Source organism: Gracilinanus agilis, chromosome 2 (genome assembly GCF_016433145.1).
Source record: "Gracilinanus agilis isolate LMUSP501 chromosome 2, AgileGrace, whole genome shotgun sequence".
In the NCBI taxonomy this organism is placed as follows: Eukaryota; Metazoa; Chordata; class Mammalia; order Didelphimorphia; family Didelphidae; genus Gracilinanus; species Gracilinanus agilis.
Window position 1 is genome coordinate 540459631 of NC_058131.1, and position 24199 is coordinate 540483829.

Consider the following 24199-nt stretch of genomic DNA (forward strand, 5'->3'; position numbering starts at 1 on the left):
TATATTTTTTAATTGGGAACTTTAAAGACTGTTAGAGCTCTGATACATAAAAAAGAATATTTACAAAATCTTCCCCATTTAATGAATGGCAAACTTAGAGACGGATAACTGGGATAATATTCCACATTTGCTAAAGCTGGACAGGTGATAATGGTTTTGGCTCATTACCTATCTTGATCCCACTTTTCTCATCTGTAAAATGAAAGATTTAAATTTGACTATCTGTGAAAGAGAATTTAAACTTTCCTTGTCTATTTTAAGTTAATCAGTCAAGAACTTGAAGTGCTCCTCCTTTCACACTTAGTCATTAATACTTAGTAAGAACCTTTTATGAGGAAAGGAACTTTATACCCTAAAAGACCACAAGCACTACCCCTCCTCCCCCCACAGTGCTAGGCAAATTAGAAGACTGTGATTGATTCCTGAGATGTGAGAAGGAGAGCTGATTGGTGGAGAAAACTGCTTATAGGTGGGAACCTCTGGGACCCTGGGGTTCTTTTCTATATTCTTTTGCCTTGTGGGCATAAGCTCTGGTGAGATTCTTTGTAGGTCTGGATGGAGCTCTTGGATGGCTCGTTGTCTTTTGAGGCTCCAGATTTCAGCTTTCTGATTTGGATTTTGGACTCTGGTGAAGATTCAGCTTTCTGTGTTGGAGACTTAGACTGAAGAGGGACATTTACTTGGGTGAGACTCTTGCCTCCTTGGCATGAGAGACTGCTCTTTGTGGCTCAGCCTCTTCAGCATTGGTCTTTGGTTTTTGAAACACCCTGCTGGAGACACTCTACAGGGCTGGTGAGATTTGCATGTGGATTCACATTCACGGTCTAGAAGCACTCTGACCAGAATTAGGGTATTTTTTAGCTAGGCAATATTTTCTACCTCCTTCCTACATTTCCCTCTCTTACTATTACTATTTTGCTGTAATAAAGCTACTAAAGCTACTAACAGTCTCATGATTTAGTATTTAATTATTATAAATGGTGACCACAACTTTTAAAAATTTTTATATTTGTCAAACCCATTTTAATTATTTCACTATCTTTAAGGTAATTTTCAAATCTAAAATTCTGTGCTCTATTATTTACTTTATAGTGCATGGTAACAGCAAAATGGATTTCTTTGTTGTTTTAAGGTTTACAAAGTAATTTCATCATAAAAAATGAGGTGGATAGCAAAAGTAAATCACGAAATCATAAACTTGAAGCTAGATGGGATCTTTGACACTACCTCATTTTACAGAAGAAGAACATAGGTCCAAAGAAGTTATCAAATTCAATGATTTGCTCATACTACCATGTTGAGTTATCACTAGTAACCCTATAAAGACAAGGAAATTGAGATGCCAAGAATTTCAACCTTATTATTATAAACCTAATGGCTATCAGAACTAGAATATGAACCAAGGATTCTATCCCAAAATAAAAATATATTATGTTACATTCTTTATTTTCTCTTAATACTTATCTAGCCTTTCATGTTTTTTTTTGGTACTTCCATATTTATTATCTCCTTAGGATAATAGAGATGACTTCTAAGTTCCTTTTCAATTCTAGATCCCATAATGTAATTATTCCTATACTTGGCATGTAGTAAGCACTTAATAAAAGTTTTTTTTTTCTTTTTCTTTCCATTATCCTCACATGTAATCAAAATAACGAGGGCAAGTTTATATTCTATATACTGACTTTCATGAGAGATGAAATTGAAGAAATCATTTTATACCTATGCTTCTTGGAATTATACATTGGTTAGCAGCACAATTGAGATTCTAGCTTGAATTGTACTTCACTACTCTTTCAAGCACATTACTCTGCCCCTGGCAATATATGCACGGTAGATCCCTTTTTATTAGAATCACTTTGGGAAATGGTTTCTGACTTTTATTAATCTCTTGATGAATAAACTAGAAAGAAGACCTTTTCAACTTGATCTTTGGAGTTTATTTCATATTCTGAAGTCTAGAACTCATGTATAACCTCAGGGTTTAACTAAAATGGCTATTAGATCAAAGAACTCTACTAAGTTTCTAAAGTCATAGTTTTTTTTGAATTAGGAGCACAACCCCAACCCAAACCGGATTTATAGATTCTTTTCACTTTAAAGCAGTAGTAGCATGATGTGCAAATGTAGCACTCTACAAGCTATAGAGATCTTTCCCCAAAGGCATTTTGGTCATCCTGGACATAGTTGTTTTGATATTTTGATTGGTATCCATGAAGAAAAACAAGATGTACCAGTAAGATCTCCAAGTCAAGAAATCATTGAGCAAGACTCCCTAGTTCTTTAACACTTGAACATAAGATATATTTGTCGATAGCAGGAAGCTCTATATGATCAAAGTTATTTAGAAGCTTGCATGCAAATATTGAACTCTGAAATAACATAAATCTTCCCTCCACACACATATTGTGTTTTTTTTTCTGAGTAATTTAATGATTATATGGTAAAGGCTTTGTGAATCCATGGTTGGGAGAGTTCCACCACCAAGGTGAGCTCAAATCCTTAATTTCCCTAGCACAGTTTCTTGTTCACAAAAAGCACTTAATAAGAGTTGATTGGTGGTTTAAATGAAACCACAAAGCATTTATCTAGCCCTTTTAAGTGTGAGTATCATATAACTTAGTAGATAAAATTAAGAAAGTTGTTTCAGACTCAGAAAAGTTAAATGGCTTATCTATGGTCACAGAACTAGTGTAAGAAGTGGGACATGAACTCAGATGAATCTGAGTCTGATTCCCAAAATATATTCAACATACTACCCTGTCACTTGCTTCATATTTGTGGGGAGTCCAATCAAATACCTTTGATTTCCTCCTTGTAGGGAACTCTCATTGTTATCACCCCTTCCACTGATGAAAACTAGCAAATGGTCCAGAACTTAGTTTGGAGGCATTTACTTTTGATCACAAAGCTAGTATAAACAACACAGGATGTGAATCCAGGTCTTTATGATTCAATGTCTTGCATATATATATATATGTATATATATATATACATATATATATATGTGTGTGTGTGTGTGTGTTTGTGTATACATATGCCACATATATCTTGCTACTCCTTTAGATTACATGCATCTAAGAAAATAAAGCCCAATATTACCAATCAACCCATTGCATTATTATCTTTCTCCTACTTTCTTCTTAAGAAAAATTAAAAATCCCCTCTATTCTTGAAAGCAAAACTAATTGTAGTCCTTGATTCTTCAGGGGATGGAGAAAGCATTAGAGATTTGTTGGAAAGGATAAGAAAGGCAGTGAATTTATACTTACCCAAATGCTTGGAGAGCACTGAATTGAGAAGCATCCAGACCACTCCCACTTACTATTCGAGCCTTAAATGAAGAATAAGAAAAGACATATGTAGCATTATACAGGTACATATTTGCATAATGAGGACACAGGCCAACTGCACTATACATATAACACCTAGTATGAAAAATGCTAGGCAGGGTCAGCTGCAAGTCAAATCTACTGTCTTTTTGTGAGGTAGAGTGATTTTTTTGTTTCTTTGTTTTGGAGTTTTGTGACAATTGACTGTCAACATTTGCAAAAAGTAGTGGGAGAATACAGGACAACAGCTTGTCTTCTCCAATACTAGTTCTGTTATAAATCTTGAACTAAGTAGTGAAAACTGTGATGTGTTCAGGAAGTGTACGATTAGTCAGACATAAGAACAGATTCCGTGTTTGACCGTAGCAGACCCCTAGGTTGGCAGATATGAAATAAAGGAAGCACAGCTGTGAGAAGCTAACATCTTAATAAATGCAACATATTGGAGAGACACTCAAAGGACAACCAAATGATGAAAAGCTGGGAAACATGCAGATATCACAACTAAAACAAAGGAACCAAAAAACTGGTCAAATATATCACAGACAAACATAGACAATAGACAAGATCCCTTAGGAAAAAAATATGATTTGAAACCTTTTCATCCACAGAACTGCTATCTGAAAGAGAATCAGGAAAAGAGGGAATAAATGTTAGATAAAAGAATTTCCAAGAAAAAAATCTAAATATATCCATATATATGTGAACCAATTGTTATAATGTTACCATTCTTTTAAAAATAATAAATAAAAGTAAAAATTGCTGCATAATAACCCAGAGAATATGAATGGTTCATCATCCTAATACATGTATGATTGATAGAATAAGAACATGAAAGGGTACCAAATGTTTGCAAAGTTTTGACACATTGAGGGATTAAAACTATCTATTGGCATCTCTGGATGTGTCAAAAGACTCATACCAGATGATAAAATTTGGGACTAAAGATTGAAATCTATAAAAGAGCTTAAAGGTAAACTAGATTATCTCTTCACTGAGAGATGTGAGTACTAGCCTACCCCCAAACCCACCACTAAATAGCTATAGGATTTTGGGGAAACTGAGGCCTAGAGGAATTAAGTGCCTTGATTAATGTTATACCAATGAGGGGATTCCAAATTCAACATTCTCAGATCTCTAAAGCTAATTAAACATCCCTGTCAGTTATAGTTCGGATATCTGAGTAGTTGCTAAAAACTAAAATTTAGGTCATGTTTGATTATACCATGATCAATTCCACAGTCTTCTCATATATTTTACCCAGCAGCATTTTGTACTATTGTTTTTAAATTGATTGTATTTATTCATGCTAATAAAAGAAGTGGAACTACTCAAACCCCTATAAAGTGGATAGGGTAAGAAAGAAAGGGAAGAGGTGTGCTAGTTAATTTTTCTCTTTTTAGTTTGATCCTAATGGTGAAAAAACATTTTTTTTAATCTCAATCCATTTTCTTTACTCATTATATAGCATAGGATCCATACCTTGAACTCTTTTTTATTACTTTCCAGTATCACCAAAGTTATTATTCTAAATATCAGTTCTACTCGACAAAACATGTAGATGAGGATTCAGATGGTGAAGGATTGGGTCATTAATAACAAACTCTAGGACACTACAATACAGTTCAATGCAAAGGATGCTATTCCAAGAGTCTAAGGTTCTGGATTCTAGACCCACCCATTCCCTTACTAGCTGTATGACTTTGGAGACAATCATTTACTCTTGTAGGACCTTGCTTTCATCACCAGCAAAATGAGGCAATTGAGCTAATAGTAGATTTACATGAGGTCCATTCCAGCTCTGAATTTCTATGTTATCTCACCGATTTTTTAAAAATAGATAATTCTCCGTTATCTTATTTTTATGAATTACATTTTGCTATGAAAAGAAGTATGCTAAACAATATTTAGTTTAGTACAGAATTCTAATAGCTCCTGTTTGGGGTAAATAGTGTATAGTTATATAATACTGAAGCCTCAGTCCATTTCATTGGATCATTTTCTTCCCTTGGATGGACCCAAGGCACATTTCACTGTATGCTGAATTTTCTTTACATAAATAATTAACATTAGAACCAGGATCCAGTTCAAGAATTTTATAAGGATGACAGAATGTTCAGAAAAGTTTTGTGCTCAGAAAAAGACATTGCTTTTGTTCCTACAATAAAGAGAATAGCTGATAAATGGTTTACTGTGTGCATACTCTATACCTTCCATCACCTTGCAGATATAATTCCATTCTTATTTGGAGATGGCATGGGAAAAGAGTTACTGAATTTTCACCATAGATGAACATTTTTACTGATCAATTATTTTCTCACATAACAGAAAAAGAATGTAATTTAATATGTACAATCATGCATTTAACATATACTTTCTTTTTAAGACAAAAGGACACTCAATTTCTCTTCAGCTTAGGATTCAGATTTCTCTGATAAGTTTGCATGTTTTATACACACAGACACATGTGTTTTTCAAGCATTGGAGGGAAGAGGGAACCCTGGGATCCAATTTTGTCTCTGCTGCTTATCAATTAATCATGATCAGATCATGATAAGAATTCACATTTACTCAGTGCTTTAAAATTTTTAAATAATTTTCCTAAACATTTTCTAAAGAGTATGTAGCACATGAATTAGTATCTCTGTTTTCCAAAGGAGAAAAGATAAGGTCAAAGGTAAAATGACTTGCCCATTGTTGTTCAGTCATTATAGTCATGTCAAACTTTTTTTGATCCCATTTGGGGTCTTCATTTTTTTTTTAAATCCTTACCTTACATCTTAGAATCATTACTCTGTATTGGTTACAAGGTAGAAGAGCAGTAAGGGCTAGGAAATGGGTGTTAAGTGACCTGACCAGAGTCACACAGTAAGGAAATGTCTGAGGCCAAATTTGGACCCAGCACCATGGGATTTTCTTGGCAAATATACTAGAGTGGTTTGCCATTTTCTTCTCTAGCTCATTTACAGATGAGAAAATTAAGACAAAAAGGGCTAAGTGACTTGCCTAGGGTCACGTAGCTAAGAAGTGTCTGAGGCCATATTTAAACTCAGGAAGATGAGTCTTCACGACTATTGTGCCACCTAGCTACCCCAATTTACACATTGTTCCACAGTAAATTAAATAATTGCCAAATCCCAAACAAAAACTATGTATTCTGACTTGAATTCCATTTTTTTCTTTTTTTAAAGTTTATTTATTATTCTTTTGTCAGGTACCCTTTTTTTCCATATTAAAATATGTTTCCTCTCCCCAGGATTTCTGAGGTCCCATTCAGCTCTAAAATGCCATGTTTTATGTTCCATATTCATTACATTTTAATATACAGAGCAATTTTTATTCTTTAATTATTGTCCACACACACAGAAAAAATTCCTACAATTTTATATTTGTACTTGATGTACATTTTAAGAATACTTACCTTTTTTCCCTAGGAGAATAAAAAGAACATTACACCTCCTTTTTTTTTTCTTCAGTAAGCTATTCCTATTTCACTAATCATGTTTGTGCATGATACTGGCAAGGGGCAGTATGTCACAGTCACTGCTCCATCTGGCTTTCCTACTGGTACCTCAAACTCAACATATTCAAAACTGAAAAAAAAATCACCTTTTCCAATAAACCTATTTCTCTCCTTGATTCAAGCATTCTGTCAAAACTTCAGATTTTTTTCCTTTCAATTTTCTCTTTACTTTAATTCTTCAATCAAAACAGAAAATCCTGTGGATTCTAATCTATATAAAATTCTTTGTAAAAACTCTTATATCTATTTTCTCTTCTATTTCTACCACATTCATTATCATCTACAATAGCTTCTTTTAATAGTTGTATATATTTCTATTCTCTCTTCAATCTAAAATGTTCTTTATGCTCTTTCTGGGCTAAAATTCATTACTTCTAATATTCCTTAATATTCTGATCATGTCATTTCTCTGCTCAAAAGTCTTCAGTAATTCCCTACTCCCTGTCAAGTAAATTTCAAACACTTTCTCCTGGAATTCAAGGTCTTTATGTCATGCTACCTTTCCAGTCTCATTTAATTTTACTCACTCCTTGGCCCCAGCAAAACTGAACTATTCTTTGTTCTTGCAACATGACCTAAGGTCTGCTCTCTTCTCTGCCTCACTCCATAATTTTTTTCATGTTGTTCCCTCTAACTGGTATATCTTTCCTCCTTTTTTGCTAATGGAAATCCTATTTATTATTTAAATTCCATCTTAAACACCAACTTTCCCACAAAGCTTCCTTTTCATCACCCTGTGCATAATGATCTTCCACTCAGGCTTCAAATAATACTTTGTTTTTAAGTCCCCTGTGAACCTATCAGAATGATATGGAGGAATGTTATCTGTTTGGATTAATCCTTCTCACACTTTATATTCCACAAGAGAAGTTATTATCCCTAATCTAAGTCTTATTATCACTCTAGGGACCTAACACAGTACTCTGTGTAGACTAAAAGTGTAATAAACATTTACTGAATGAATGCTGAATACACATGTTTCTAAGTAATATAAATTTTAAGTTCCTGTTTTATTCATGGCTGGTTGGTTATTAAGCCTTGTAGAATCAAAGACATTTGGAGATGACAAAATGTGTTGGCCATTTAGAGCTCAGGAAAATACTGTTTTGTATTAATCACCTTTAAGCATTTGTTTTGTACTTAACTTTTTGTAAAAACATTTCTTAGGGCCTAGAGTAGGGTCAGAGAAGAATACTTATGATAAAAAAGATGAAGAGGCTACTGAGAAGACAAACTATTTTTTTTAATTCTCAGTAGTCAAAAAAAGATGATGAAATCAATAGGGATATGTTTTAAGTCTAAGATCTTGAGAAGTATGTATGGCCCTGGCCATGTTCAATAAATTCTTAAATGTTTAAACTATAAATCACATCTTAAAACCTAAAGATGGACAATATGTAATGAGATGGCAAAAGTATTAAACTATAAGTCAATAGATCTTAGTTTTATGACTGAAAATGAATTACCCTATCACTTTGCTATACCATGATAGTAATAAACAAGAAATATTGCAAGAGAAAGTAAAGGCTGAAATCATAATTAGATTAATAAGTTTGAAAAAATTATTGATTTCATAACTTCACAATTTAAAATAAGTTACTGAGAAAGAGTTTGGTGACACTTCCATGATCTTGGAAATTGCCAACATGGAGGATTATCAAACTTATCTAGGAATGGCTAGCCTAAAGAGATTGTTTAGTAGCTAACTTGGGATATTTGAAGTGTTGTCAATGAAGTTAAATATGTTTTGCTTGTCCCCAGAGAGAAAACCATGGAACACTGAGTAGAAGATGAAAAGACACACTTAGGCTTAACATCAGGAAAGACTTTCTAATGATTAAAGCAATTCAGGATTAGAAGAGGGAATGGGTCTCCCACCTCACTGGTCTTCAAGCAAAGGTTCTATGAATATTTGTCAGATATTGTTAGAGAAAATTATTTTTTCAAATATGGAGCTGAATGGCTCCCGATGTCCCTTCTAATTTTGAAATTCTGTGATCCTTAAGAAAAAATATCAGCTGGTGTCACCCACTGTCAAACAAAATATTTTCCATTTTACAAATGAGGAAACAGACTCAGAAAGGTTTCCTAAGATCTTTTATCTAGCAATAGATAAAGCTAAGGTTCAAAATTTCTAACTCCGATTCCTTGGAAGATATCTATTCCTAGATTGTTATGACATCAAGGAGATTAGAAGTTGATTTATAGAATCAAAATACTATGACCACTGGTAGGCCCTACCATCATTCTTCAAAGGAAGAAGTGGCCTCAGACACAGATAATACTGTGTTGTAAATAGCACTGTTTTATGTAGAATCTCCTGAATCTGAAAGTAGAGACTTATTAAGGACCACTCCTTATGTATTTATCATAGCCTGAGGCCAAAATAGTAGTAACAAAAGAGCAGATGGAAAAATGTAGTGAAGGACCACAGGATATCCTGTCATTTCCCCTGATTGTTTCCCTTCCCAGAGGAGACAAGTCCTAAAAGAGCAAAATACACATGAAAATATAGCATATGGGACCATGAACACCACAAACCTGCTGCCCCATTGCTACAATCATCCTGACTCCACTTCTGTCCCTCCTCTTGTAATGATCCAGTCTCATTCCCTGGCAACAACTACATTCCCTCTATCACTGACATTCTCTAGTTACATACTAGCTTATCATGTACAGATATATGTTAATCCATCATTCCAGTAAAACCTTGGCTGTTCCTTTTCTGAACCCCAAGTTCAAGCAATATAATATTGCCATTAAGTTTATCTACTGCAATCCACAATGCACCCTCATCTACTTAGTTAAGTGGGATCAATCCACAAAGATATTGAAAGTCCTTGAAATTTTGTCTAGAGTTATATGCATACTTCCTTTCTTCCCCTTAAGAAATGGCTACTTAGGAATTTTGCTTAGATTCTTTCCCATCTTAGCATCTTTCATTATAAACCAGAATTTCTAGTTAGCCAAATAACTCAGTTATCTCAAAGTCTGCCCTATTATTACTGACCCTTTAGCTTTAAACCTAAAAATGAATTCCACATTTATTTCATTCATTAATTCATTTAAAACCATTGTTTCAGTTGTGCTATCTCCTGGGGGAAAGACAAAGATAATTAAGACCATATTTCTATTGTCATAGAGCTTACAGTTTACTAGGAGTGAAATGTAAATGAAAAAAATGCAATACTTATATAATGGTTATAATCCAATCTAGAAAATCAGAGTATTATGAAAGAATTAAAGAATATTAATAGTAAGTGGGGAAAAGGGAGAAGAGGAGACCATTTCTCCCTAGGGGTGAATAATAATCCTGAGGATATATATGAAGAAATTTCATAGATTCTGCCCTAAGAGAAGGCCCCTGAACTCTGTAAGGAAATATATAACCCCCAGCATCTGATTTGAAAAATGCTTGGATGTATGAAAAAGAAGCTATGGCTCTAAAGAATTAGGACTCTAAGACCCTTTAAGACAGGGTAGCATTATGTGGTGAATAAAGTGCTGGACTTGGAAGGAAGAAGTACTGGTTTCAAATTCTTCCTTAGTAGCACCATCAATTTCAGCATGTCATTTAATCTCTCTGTGCCTCAAGCTCTTTTGCATGTAAAATCAGAGAATTAGATTTAATAGCCTCTAATATTCCTCTCAGGTCTAAATCCATCATTGTTTGGGAAAACAACTACTACTTTGACAGAAATTATTATTAGCAATAATAATAACTAGCACTTATATAGTGCCTTGATGCTTATGAAAGATGGATGATTGATGGATAGATAGATAGATTAAAGATAGACAATTTCATATAATACTCCCTGCAACCCTGTAAAGTGGGTGTTATTATTATTCCCATGTTACAGATGAAAACACCAAGATTTGAGAAAGAACATGACTCATCTAGGGTCACAAACCTATTAAATATCTGAGGCAAGATTCCAGCTAAGGTTCACCTAACTATAAATTCAGTTGTCCATCTACTTCCTAATTTCCATCACTAGCATGACTCTGTCCTCTCTTTCATCTGTGCAGGAAATCTTTTAAACTCACTGTGGTCAGTCCCACCTTTACCCAGACCCTAGTTGGCAGTTGTTAATTCTGTTCCTTACTAGCCTTTTGTAGTTTCCCTGACCTTTAGTAACAGAAGCAATTGGCTTTAATGATAGAATATAGACTACTCTGTAGATACATAAAGATAGAGATGGAGATAGAAACAGAGATAGAGAATAGATTCCTATGATGAAATAAATTGCTTTGATAAATTACTTCTTTCAGGACAATAAGTGGTTATCCAAAAAAAAAATTGAGTGCATGGCTTCTTAGCACAGGTGGTATTTCTCCTGATTGGTTTTGCCAATGAACATTCTGTAACTCAAGATGATATTTTAATGGAGAAGAAAAATTAGCATATTTTTCTTATTTCCAAACTGAGGGAGCTGGACTCAATGATTTATAATAACCCTTTCTACTCAAAATTCCAGAATCCTATCATTATTATTTTTCCATTATTCCTTTTAGTCCTTTATAATAAGAGTTGTATCTTATTTTTCCCCTTCTTTTTGTACCTGACCTATTAATTTTACTGATATAGGGAACTTTCAATGAGGAAACTCCCTTATCAGTGCAGATAAAGACAATCATTCCAACTTTTAATCTTAAAGGAGTTGCCTGAGTCACTCATTCTATGTTTAGGTGATATGGCCAGCATCACAGAATCAAGTGGGAAAGGAGGCACAAAAATCCAATGAATAAAAAAGTTTCTTAAAAACTAGAATTGACCAACTTGAAAAAGAGGCAAAAAAAAACCCTGATGAAAAATAAAGCTTCATGAAAAGTAGAAAGGACTAAATGGAAAAGGACAATCAAAGGGTCATGGAAGAAAATCATTCTTTAAAAATTAGAATTGGGCAAGCAGAAGCTAATAGCTTCATTAGACATCAAGAAACAATGAAACAAAATAAAACAAATGAAAAAATGAAGAAAATATAAAAGATGTCATTGAAAAAATAACTGACATGGAAAATAGATTCAGGAGAGGCAATCTAAGAATTATTTGACTACATGAAAGTTATGATAAAAATAAAGGGCTAGACATCATACTACTAGAAATTACCAAAGAAAACTATCCTGATATTCTTAAACAAGAGGGTAAGATAGAAATTAAAAGGAACCACAGATCACCCCCTGCAATAAATCCCCAAATGACAACTACCAGGAATGTTATAGCCTAGTTAAAGAGCTCCCAGGCAAAGGAGAAAGTACTGTAAGCAGTCAGAAAGGAAAAATTCGAATATCATGGAGACCCAGTCAGGATTACATAGTATCTGGCAGATTCTATATTGAAGGAATGGACTATGATATTTTAGATGGCAAGGAAAATGGGTTTACAACCAAGAATCACCTACCCATCAAAACTGACTGTATTCTTTCAGGGGAAAAAATGGTCATTTAATAAAATAGATTTCTAAGAATTCTTGAAGAAAATCTGATGTCCCAAAAAAATTCATGAGAAGCATTTAAAAAGTTAAATAAGAAGGAGAAAAAAATGTGACACATTCAGTAAGGTTGAATGGTTTATATTCCTATGTGGGAAGATGGTATTTGTAAATCTTAGAAATTTTATATTCATCATAGTATTTAGAAGGAATATATATAGGGTGGTAGTAAGCTCTTTAAGGTGACATACAAAAAAATCAAGGGGTTAAAAAGAGGATTTCACTGAGAAAAATTGGAAGAGAAAAGTAAAATAGGGTAAATTATATCACATAAAGAAGTACAGGGTGGGAAATACCTATTACAATAAAGGGAAGGATAAGGGTGGTAATGGCAAAGTCTAAATATTATTCTCAATGGAACTGGCTCAGAGAGGGAATAACAGCCAGACTCATTGAGGGTATAGAATCCTATCTTACCCTGTAGGGAAGTAGAAGGGAAATAAGAAATGTGGTGGGGAGGTGAATTATATAAGGAAGGGGGAATGAAGGGAGTGGTTAAAAGCAAAACACTTGTGTGGAAGGACAGAGTGAAAGGAGAAATGGAATGATTAAAAGGGGAAAACAAGATAGATAAGAATACACATATGGTAATCATAACTGTGAATGTAAATGGAACAAAATCATCTGAAAAATGGAAGCTGATAGCAGAGTGGATTTAAAACCAGAATCCTTCCATCTGTTGTCTATAAGAAACACATTTGAGGCAGTTAGATACTCACAGTAAAGATAAAAGGATAGAGCAGAATATATTGGGCTTCAATTGAGAGTTTTAAAAAAAACAGAACTAGTGATCATGATCTTAGAGCTAAAGAAAACATAGATCTGATTAAAAGAAATAAGGAAGATGATTATATCTTAATAAAAGATAGTATAGACAATGAATATCAGTACTTTACATATATGTACCAAATGGCATTGCCTCCAGATTTTTAAAGGAGAAAATGAAGGAGGAAACAGACAGTAAAACTATACTAGTAGGGTAACTCAACCTTCCCCTAGAAGAACTTGATAAATATAATAAAAAAATAAATAAGAAGGAAGAAAAGGAAAGGAAGTGAATAAAATTTTAGAAAAGTTAGATTTAATAGATATGTGGAGAAAATTGAATAGGGATAAAAAGGAATATACTTCTTTTCATCAACATTTGGTACCTACTCAAAAACTGACCAGGTACAAAGGGCATAAAAATTTCACAATCAAATGCAAAAAATCAGAAGTAATAAATTCAGTTTTTAAGATCGTAATGCAATAAAATTATAATCAATAAGAGTTCATAGAAAGGCAAATTAAAAATAGTTGGAAACTAAATAATCTAATTCTTCAAAACAGGTTGGTCATAGAAATAATCATTGATTTCATCAACAAAAATGATAACTCATCAAAATTTACGGGATACACTTAAAGCAGGTACTCAGGGGAAAATTTATATCCCAGAATGCTTATGTCAATAAAAAAAGAAAAAAACAAATCAACTAATTGGGCACGCAACTAAAAAAAGAACAAATTAAAAATACCCAATTAAAGACTAAATTAGAAATCCTAAAAATCAAAGGAGCAATTCATAAAAGAAAAAGTAAAAGAACTATTGAACTAATCAATAAGGTGAGGAGTTGATTCTATGAAAAAAACCCACAAATAAAATAGATGGAGAATTGTTTAATTTGATTTGAAAAAAAGAAAGAAGAGAATTAAATTAATAGTATCAAAAATAAAAAGGACAAATTAACTTCCATGGAAAAGGAAATTAGAGTAATCATTAGGAGTTATTTTATTCAATTATATAGCAATAAATCTGACACTCTAGGTAAAATGGATGAATATTTACCAAAATATAAATTGCCCAGATTAAGAAAAGAGGAAATAGAATACTTAAATAAGCCCATCTCAGAAAAAGAAATTGAACAAGCCATCAATAAATTCCCTATGAAAAAATCCCCAGGGCCAAATGAATTCATAAGTGAATTCTATGAAAGATTTAAAGAACAATTAATCCCAATACTATATAAACTACTTGGCAAAGTAAGCAGAGAAGGAAATCTGCTAAATTCTTTTCATAATACAAACATGGTGCTAATACTTAAGCCAGGAAGACCAAAAACAAAAGAAGAAAATTATAAACCAATTTCCTTAATGTATATCTATGCAAAAATTCTAAATAAAATACCAGCAAAGAGATTAGAACAATATATCACAAAGATTATTTACTATGACCAGATGGGATTTATACCAGTAATGCAAGGTTGGTTTAATATTAGGAAAACCAACAGCATAACTGACCATATCAATAACCAATTTAACAGAAATCAGATGATCATTTCAATAGATGCAGAAAAATACTTCAACAAAATACAACACCCATTCCTTTTAAAAACATTAGAAAGCATAGGAATAAAAAGGCCTTTCCTTAAAAAAAAGTAGTATCCTTATAAAACCAGCAGCAAGCATCATCTACAATGGGGATAAATCAAAAGCCTTCCCAGTAAGATCAGGAGTGATGCAAGGATGTCCATTATCACCACTATTATTTAATATTGCACTAGAACTGCTAGCTATAGCAATAAGAAAAGAGAAGGAAATTGAAGCAGTTAAAGTAGGCAATGAGAAAACTAGACTGTCATTATGTGTGTATTCCATGATGATATAGACAATCCTAGAGAATCAACTAAAAAACTAGTCTAAATAATTAATAACTTTAGCAAAGTTGTAGGATACAAAATAAACCCACATAAATCATCAGCATTTGTATACATTTTCAGCAAAGTCCAACAGAGAAAGTGAGAAAGAGAAATTCCATTTAAAATCAGTCTAGATAATATAAAATACTTAGGAACATATTTGCCAAGACAAACACAGAAATTATATGAATATAATTATAAAACATTTTTCACACAAATAAAGTTAGATCTAAACAATTGGAAAAAACATTCTTTGTTCATGGATAAGCCAAGCTAATATAATAAAAATGACAATCCTATCTAAATTAATTTACTTATTCAGTGGCATACCAATCAAATAACCAAAAATCTATTTTTATAGAATTATAAAAAATAACAACAAAATTCATATGGAAGAACAAAACATCAATATTAATAGAACTAATGAAAAAATGTGAAGGATGTTGACCTGGTAGTGCCAGATCTTAAATTGTACTCTAAAGCAGTAATGATCAAAACAATCTAGTACTGGCTAAGAAATAGAAAAGTGGATTGATGGGATAGATTGACCTCAGCAATCTAGTGTTTGATAAAACAAAAGATCCCTGCATTGGGGACAAAAAGTGTTGGAAAAATTTGAAAACAGTATGGTACAAATTAGGTTTAGATCAAAATCTCACACCTTATGCCAGTGATTCCCAAAGTGGGTGCCACCACCCCCTGTTTGGTGCTGCAGCAATCCATGGGGGAAGTGATGGCCACAGGTGCATTTATCTTTTCTATTAATTGCTATTAAATTTTTTTAAAATTAATTTCCAGGGGGCTAAGTAATATTTTTTTCTGGAAAGATGGCTGTAGGCCAAAAAAGTTTGGCAACCACTGCCCTCTACCAAGATTAGGTCAAAATGGGTATATGATTTAGACATAAAAGTTAATATTATAAGGGGAAAATAGAATAGTTTACCTGTCAGATCTATGGAGAAGGGAAGAATTTATGACCAAATAAGAAAAAGAGAATATTAGAAGATGTAAAGTGAATACTTTTGATTACATCAAATTAATAATGTATTGTACAAACAAAACCAATGCAATGAAGATTAGAAGGAAACAATAAACTGTGAAAACAACAAATTTCTCTTATGATGGTTTCATATCTGAAATGTATGAAGAACTAATTCAAATTTGTAAGAATACAAATCATTCACCAACTGACAAATGGTCAAAGGCTATGAATAGGCAAATTTCAGATAAAAAAATAAAAGCTATCAATAATCATATGAAAAAATGTTCTCAATCCCTCTTTATTAGAGAAATGCAAATTAAAACAGCTCTGAAGTTCCACCTCACACCTATCAATTTGGCCAATAGGATGGTTAAGGAAAATGATAAATGTTAGAAGGGATATGGTAAAATTGGGACACTAATGCATTGTTGGTGGAGTTTTGAACTGAGCCAAACATTCTGGAGGCCAATTTGGAATTAAGCCCAAAGGGCTATAAAATAATACATACCCTTTGACTCATTGTTACCACTACTAGGTCTCTATTCCAAAGATTTAAAAAAATGGGAAAGAACCTTTTTGTACAAAAATATTTCTAGCTGCTCTTTTTGTGGTGGCAAAGAAGTGAAAAGTGATAGGATGTCCATTAACAGGGGAAGGCTGAACAAATTGTGGTGTATGATGGTGATGGAATACAATTGTGCTATAAAGAATGATGAACAAGATGATTTCAGAAAGGTCTGGAAAGATCTTCATGAATTAACATAGAATGAAATAAGTAGAGTCAAGAAAACATTATGCATGGTAACAGCAATACTATGGAATGATAAACTATGTCATACTTAACTATTATCAGCAATACAATGATCCAGGACAAAGATTGAAATTTGGGGACACTAAATCAAGGTGAAAAAAATATTTTGGAGAATACAAAGTTTTGGCATCCTTCAACTCATATCCTTCTAGATGCCTGCACGTTGATCTAAAACAAAATTTTTAGCTTTGGGGAATCACAGACCCCTTTTATAGTCTGATGATGCTTATGGATTCCTTCTCCAAGTAATGTTTTTAAATGTATAACATAAAATACATGAGATTAAAAAGTACACCAATTATGATGAAATATAAGTATCAAGATTTTTTTTTAAAAAGATAAATTTGACTACAGATAAACCTACTTAAAGATAAACCCCTGTAAAGCTCTTTCTAAGATAATCATCAATTTAGAATTTCAAGACTCACTATTCTCATTTCTTTCCAATTTGTATACAAAAACAATCAGGAAGTGTGTAGAAGGACAGTTTCGAGATTCCAAGGATCTGAAGTCTATTTTGTAATTTGTAGAAATTAAATCAAATCAATATGATACATAAATTGTATGGTGATTTTTCTTTTAGACTATGAATGTGAACTCATTAAATACCTGTAACTATTGCAACAAGTACTAATTGATAACTTGCTTTATGTTCCAAAGTTCTATTAAAATCATTAGTACTCTCTGAAGCTAGAATAAGAATAATGTGGTATATGAGCTTGTATATAATAACTGCTCAATTTAGCACCCAGTTGCTCGATTCAGAGATTAATTCAACACTCTAATCAGTTTCATTCTAGAAAAACACTTAAGAGGGGACAATTATACTACATTTGAGAGCAGGCAAGGAAAAGAACCTCAGATAAACCAAATTTGACTTCAACTTCCAGCTCTGCTTAAGTGGGCTGGGGGTTGGGGGAGAGGGGGAAGAATGATTATTCATTTAAATTAAAAGACAACATATGGCTAGAACTAGGCATTTGATGTTTGGACATTAGATAATTATGTTTTCTTAATGAGCAGAAGCCTCAAATAATCATTTCCAAATCAACTCTATAATCTGTCATTCATTATGTCTGGAGTTCTCAAAAACTCCCAAAGGATGATGGGTAGGTAGAGGTCCAATACAACTGCTCTATCAGAAATAGTCAAATTGTTATCTAAGTATCTATGTCATAGACTTGCCTATAGCAGCAAACTGATAGCATATCACCCAGTAAGGTTCCAAATATAGCCACAACTTCCAAAATGTTTGGTCTATGTGGGGAACACAGCACAGCACACTGTGGTGGTAGTTGCCTTCCTACAGATAAGCTATTAAAGAAAACACACAGAGATATGCCTCTAATAAATGAAACTTCCTGAGAAACACAGTTAATGGCATCCATCCCCTATTTTATTACCTATGTGACCTTAGATAAGTTGCTTAAACTCTCTAGGCTTCATCTTAATTATCTTCAAAATAACACTGTTGGATTAGATGATGAGGATCTTCTAATTATCCACCCAAAAGGTTTACCAAGGTCTGATTCTCACTCTGTTTATAACCAAATCTGGCCAAAGGCAACAAGCTTATGGCCAGTCTCATAATATATCAGTAACACTCACAATTCTTGGGAGCAGAGGTTGAGAACCAAAACAGACCAGTCAATTCTTCAGTCAACAAGGGCTCACTACAAGTTAGATACTAAAGAGATTCTTAAAAAAAAAAAAAAAAAAAAAAAAAAAAAGGCAAAATATCCCAGCAAAAAGCTTCCCTTAAACTAGAGGAGACAAGTTCACAAATAAGTATACCTAGGGTGCTTCAAAGTCCCCAAGTCTCCATGTAATTTCAAGCTAAAGCTATCAAAGCTTAGAATTGTATGGATACATTTAGAATGAGATGCATAGTAGATAGAGGGTAACCTAAGTGGGAAGGTGCCAGAAAGTGGAAGAAACAGGAAGGGCTTCCAGTTTAATCAAAGTCTTTTCTGTTTTTATTATAATAAATTATTTTTCCAGATTACATGTTAATATGATTTTTTAAAGTTCATTTTCTGATATTTTGCAATCCGTGTTCTCTCTCTCTTTCTGACCCTCTTCGCTCCCCAAGAAGGTATATATTTCCATATTCCTTATGTTGTAAAACAAGACACATATTACTTAAATTAGAGAAAAATTCATGGTATGTTTCAATTTGCATGTAGACTTTATATGTTCCTTGTAAAAATTAAATCAAATTAACACTCTCTGGTTCTTGGTTTCCATAGAGTTTATTAATATTTACTTGAAATACGGAGCATAGAGATAGAGGGAGATTATCCCTATTCTAATCTCACCAGTTAACCAGCTACATGGCTCTGCACCTCATGGTTCTCAGCCAGCATCCTGCAACACAGTACCCAAGGGAATAGAGAGAGCATACTTCTTGGAACCCTCTCTTTTATCTTCTCCTTTACTCCTGGACCTGTAACCTTTATGTTCTGGGTTGTGTTTTTAGTCATTACATCCTTCTGTGAGGGTAGATATCCTTTTTTTTGGCATAAGTCTCTTGGAATTGTTCTAGATCCTAGCCTTGTTAATAATAGTTAAATCATTATAGTTAATTATCATATTAATGTATGTACTAATTATTGTTACTATGTGCAATGTTCTTCTGCTCACTTCACTTCGCATTACTTCATATGTCTTACCAGATTATTTGGGATCATCTCATTTGTCATTTCTTATGGCATAATAGTATTCCATTACAAACATATGTCACAACTTGTTCAGCCATTGCCCAATTGATAGACATCCCTTCGGTTTCCAATTCTTTGCTACCACAAAAATAAAGCTGCTCTAAATGTTTTTGTACAGGTGAATTATTTTCCCCTTCTTTTGATCTCTTTTGGTTAAGCAAAGTCTTGATAAAAACCTAGGATTCTAAGAGATGAAGGGAACAGGAGAAATTTCAAGCATAGTGACAATTAGTACCAAGACAAAAAACATGGGAGATGAGACATTAGGCATGACAAGAAGCCCATAAAAGGGATAATATGGAAGAAGACTGAATAGTTAGGGGCAAGGTTTGGGAAGAGCTTTAAATTCCAAACAGAAGAGTTTCTTTTTAATCATAGATGTAATAGTGAGATATAATTGACTTGGGGGAAGGGGTTACTTGGTCAGAACTAGCTACCTCATTTAACAAGGAAGTAAACATGCAAAGAAGTATAAAGATATGCTCAAATATATGTATTGTTCCTCGGATCATACAAGTAGTAGAACAAGAATTCAGTTCTGCGTTCTCCAAGGTTTTTCCCACTCCCAAAACAGAATTGATGAACTATTATACTTTGATGCTGGTAATAGTGGCATAATCAAGTTCCCCTCTTGTCGTTCCTACAATTATTTCCCATAACTCTGTTGCTAGCATAATTATGATTCATATTCCTATAGCCCTGTAAGATTTACTAAGCTTTTCCATCCCAGTAATCTTGTGAAGTAGATAGTACAAATATTATTAGTCTCACTTTACTGAGAAAGAAATTGAGTTTCTGAGAGATTAAGTTGTCCAGAATCACCCAGATACAAAGTGTGATCTGAAGCACAACTCATATTTAGGTCCCCTGACTCCAAGCCCAGCATTGTCAACCATGCATCTTCTCATTGGTTTTTATCTCTAATGTCTTTGAAGTAAACCTTACAGATACTAGAACTGGTTTTACTTTCAGAAATTAGATATCAAATCCACAGAACATTTCTGCAGAGATTTGACTTTGTTCAGCATATAAATAGGGATAGAGGTTGCACCTGCGATTTCACTGGAGTTAGGAACTCTTGGATGAAGACATTTTTTCTATCACTGTGGATCAGAAACTTATAGACTAAAAAGGTTGTCAAGAGCATTAACATGCTAAGTAACTCTCCAAGGGTCATACAATCAGTATATGTCACAGGTGGGATTGGAATGTAGGTCTTCTTGGCTTCAAAGCTTGGTTTCTTTATTTTGCTATGCTGTCTCTTCTCACAAAACAGAACTACAGAACTACCTTAGATCTTCTATTATCTCTGATATTGAACACTGAAATTGATTCCTTGGCTTGTAATGTTTTAGTAACCTTTCTGTTTTGAAGGGAGTTGCCTACAGTTTGAACTCCATAATCAAGAAATATAATAATTCACTCCCAAATTAGATCATCATTTTTTTATCCCAGAACATCCAAGCTTAAGACTGACATTAGCAAGTCAGGGTAAGTGGGACAAATTATTTCAATATGTGACCCTATGTAGGCATTAAGAAGATTCCACCATATAATTTCATCTCAAACTTAATTTCTTTTCTTCAAATATCCAAAAATGACACAGTCTAATAAGGAAAATAGTTAAACATATTTGAAACAACTTCCACAAATGAAGGAGTATAAGTAGCAACTAAGATTTTGAAATATCTCCTATAGATGTTTTAGGTTAAGGCAATTCATTCCTTTTAAATGAAGGGATATCCAGAAAAACAGTAGCCCTATTTGATCTGCCCTTTATTGATTTTTTTTCTCAAATAGTTTTTCTTCTGATCAAGTAATAGGATCTCTCAAACATAAGAAGTTTTATCATTCAACTGTTTTTCTTGCCTATGTTATTAGTTCCTAGTCTATTAAAGTTCTACTCTAATGTCCCATCATTATAGGAAAGTAAAATTAGGTTTTCAGAATTCAAATTTTAAATTTTAGTTAGTCAATCAAGTTGAAAAGAACTCAGGTACAGATGTAGTGTTAGGTAGTGTTTTAGACTAATCTACCTTTGAAAGCAACCATCAATAAAAAGTTTATGAAAAGGTATAGTTTTCCCATAAACACAAATTAAAAATGTCATCTGAGATAAGGCTTTCTTTCTTAGCTTCAGAGCATTTTGACTCATTGCCAGAAGGTACAAAGGCATCCACAAAATTACTGATCTTTGAATAAAAATATATACAAAGTACATGGCAAAAATGAGTCTCATCACCATAAGGTTATCCACTGGGAGACAGATCTTTTCAGATTAAGCTATTCATAAAGACTATCTAGTAAGATATACAGTGGTCACAGGGCCATTATTAGAGAGAATGCCCCCACCAATGGAATTGTAGTACTATATCTTTAAATTTAGTATTTCCCCCCAATATCTCCAATTACAGGGATTTCAAATCCACAAGTTATTCCAAAATGTCTTTGAGGGATTTCTTTTTTAGCTACTCAGAATTTTAAAAAAAATTTTTTCATGTAATCCTGGGGCTAAAAAAAAATTATAGCTGCTCACCTTCCTTCTTTCAGCCAGGAAATGACAAACCATCCCAAAATCAAGGGAATCCATCCTCTTTTAAAAAAATTTTAAGAGAATTATATTCTACAGCTTTTCATTGTTATTCAATGTGCTGATTCTCTTTTCACCTCCTCATTTTCTATTAATAGATTTTATGAATTATAAATAGGCACTGAAGATCACCCCTACTCCTTCCTGTGAACAACAACGCCAGCTGGGTCTCATGGCCAATTCTCTATGCTCATGACATACTTGGTCAATCTGGACCTCTCTGAAGTATTTGCCAAATGACCATCCCCCACTTCTTGGATTCTCACTTCTTCCTGGGTTTTAGTGAAATTCTTATTTCTTCTAATTATATTCCTGCTCTTCCTCAGTTTCCTTTGCTGAATCATCCAGGTACATCCTCCCCCCCCCCCTATAAACTCTAGATATACCTAGGTATGAAGCAAATTACTGTGGATGAAACTTCCATACAGAATATGTCTTATGGTTGTTCGAAGAGACTAAATTATGCCTTCAACCCTTTTGAGACTTGGGTAAGATTAGCAATGTAGTTCAGCATTTGGTGTTGCAATAGTAGGTCAACCTAGTGATAGAATAGCCCTAGACAGGCCTTTGAGAGGGAATTACTTGACCAGAGGATAATCTCATTACATTTGCAGCAGTTACCTTGAATAACAATGGGTCATGTATGTTTATGTATGGGTGCATATATATGTGTAAATAAATGGATCTAGGGACAAACTAGATAAACTGAGGAAAGGCAAGTCCAGTACCCAAGGGAATTAATCCTCAAAGATCAGCAGCAGAAAACTCCACATACCAAAAAGAAACTTCATGAGAACTCTGCAAAGGGAGGAAAGAACTTTCCACAATCAGTTGTTCCTCCCCTTTTGCTACAAGGGCTCATTAAGCTTGAATCCACTTTCCCCTAGATTCTGTATATACTTGTAGAAAAGTATATATCAGGCTTTTGGTAGGCTTGGACCTGTGCCAAATGTTCTTATTTTTGCTTCATAAATATCTCTAATTAAAAGATAATTAGGTCTAGTTGGCAGAACATGGCAAATGAAGCAGTAGAAATCATAATCCCTCAGGTTAACTCTTAGAATCCCAAGAAGAACAATCACTCATCTTTTGGGCTAATGGAAATTGGGAAATAAACTCAGAGAAACTGTTCCTTTGTATTGAATTATGTCTACATTTAGTTTCCCTAGATAAAATGTAAGATCCAAGAAGGAAAGAGCTTGTTTAATTTTGTCTACATCCTCCCCAGGACCTAGCACTGGTCTTATCAAATGGGCTCTTTATAAGTGATTACTGACTGCTGAAGAAGAGGTTAAACCACTGAATCAAATGTCTTTAGCTGAATAGAGTTGGGCCTGGATTCAAACAGAACTGAGTTCTAATGCTGCTTCAGAGGTTTACAAACTGGGTGACTCCAGACAAGTCACCTAACCTCTATTTGCCTCAGTTCCCTTGTATGTAAATTGGAGATAATATTAGCACCTATCTCTCAGGGTTGTTGTGAAATTCAGAGATAATCTTCACAAACCTCTTAGCACAATACCTGACACATACTAAGTGCTATATACAAATTAGCTATCATCTTTATTATCATTTATTATTATTATTATCCTCTCATTTTATGTAGGAACAAAAAGAAGCAAAGAGCTGATATCACTTGCCAAAAGTCACAAAGTTAGTGGCTGAGTCATAATTAACACTTGTGTCTCCTGACTACTAGTTCATTGCCCCACGATATTTCGCCAAGTAGTCTTGGGGGATACATTTACTCTGTTGAGGTTATTTGTTCACTTAAGGGAGAGTTTCATGGACTCTTTTGCAATCATTTTCAGAGTTAGAAGAGAAGGCTAGCTGTTATGTGAAAAACTGAAACTCTGAGGCAGAAAGCACCAACAGCATTAGCACTTCAAGGTTGAGGAATCTGGTCTGAGAAAAATAAAAATATCTTTTTCATGATAAAACAATTAGCTTGTAGCAAAATGAGATTTGAATTTGAGCTCCCATGTCCAGATGTATTTTCTTTTCCACATGAGCTACTACCAAGTTTCCATGATTTTCACCACAGCTCAGAAAGCACAAACAAGGGGACTAAAAC

The 24199-nt window shown here is 33.6% G+C and overlaps 1 protein-coding gene across 2 annotated transcripts in view; it reads right to left on the minus strand.

Annotated features, from left to right (window-relative positions):
- The window catches only part of UNC13C (unc-13 homolog C), a 717151-nt gene that overhangs the window by 584443 nt on the left and 108509 nt on the right, over positions 1 to 24199 (minus strand). For both annotated transcript variants that reach the window (XM_044665156.1, XM_044665155.1), the window contains exons 2-3: positions 3930 to 3952; positions 3273 to 3334 (exon numbers count right to left, since the gene is read on the minus strand). In XM_044665156.1, coding sequence (XP_044521091.1) covers positions 3273 to 3334; positions 3930 to 3952 — 85 coding nt within the window. The remainder of the gene's footprint in view (positions 1 to 3272; positions 3335 to 3929; positions 3953 to 24199) is intronic.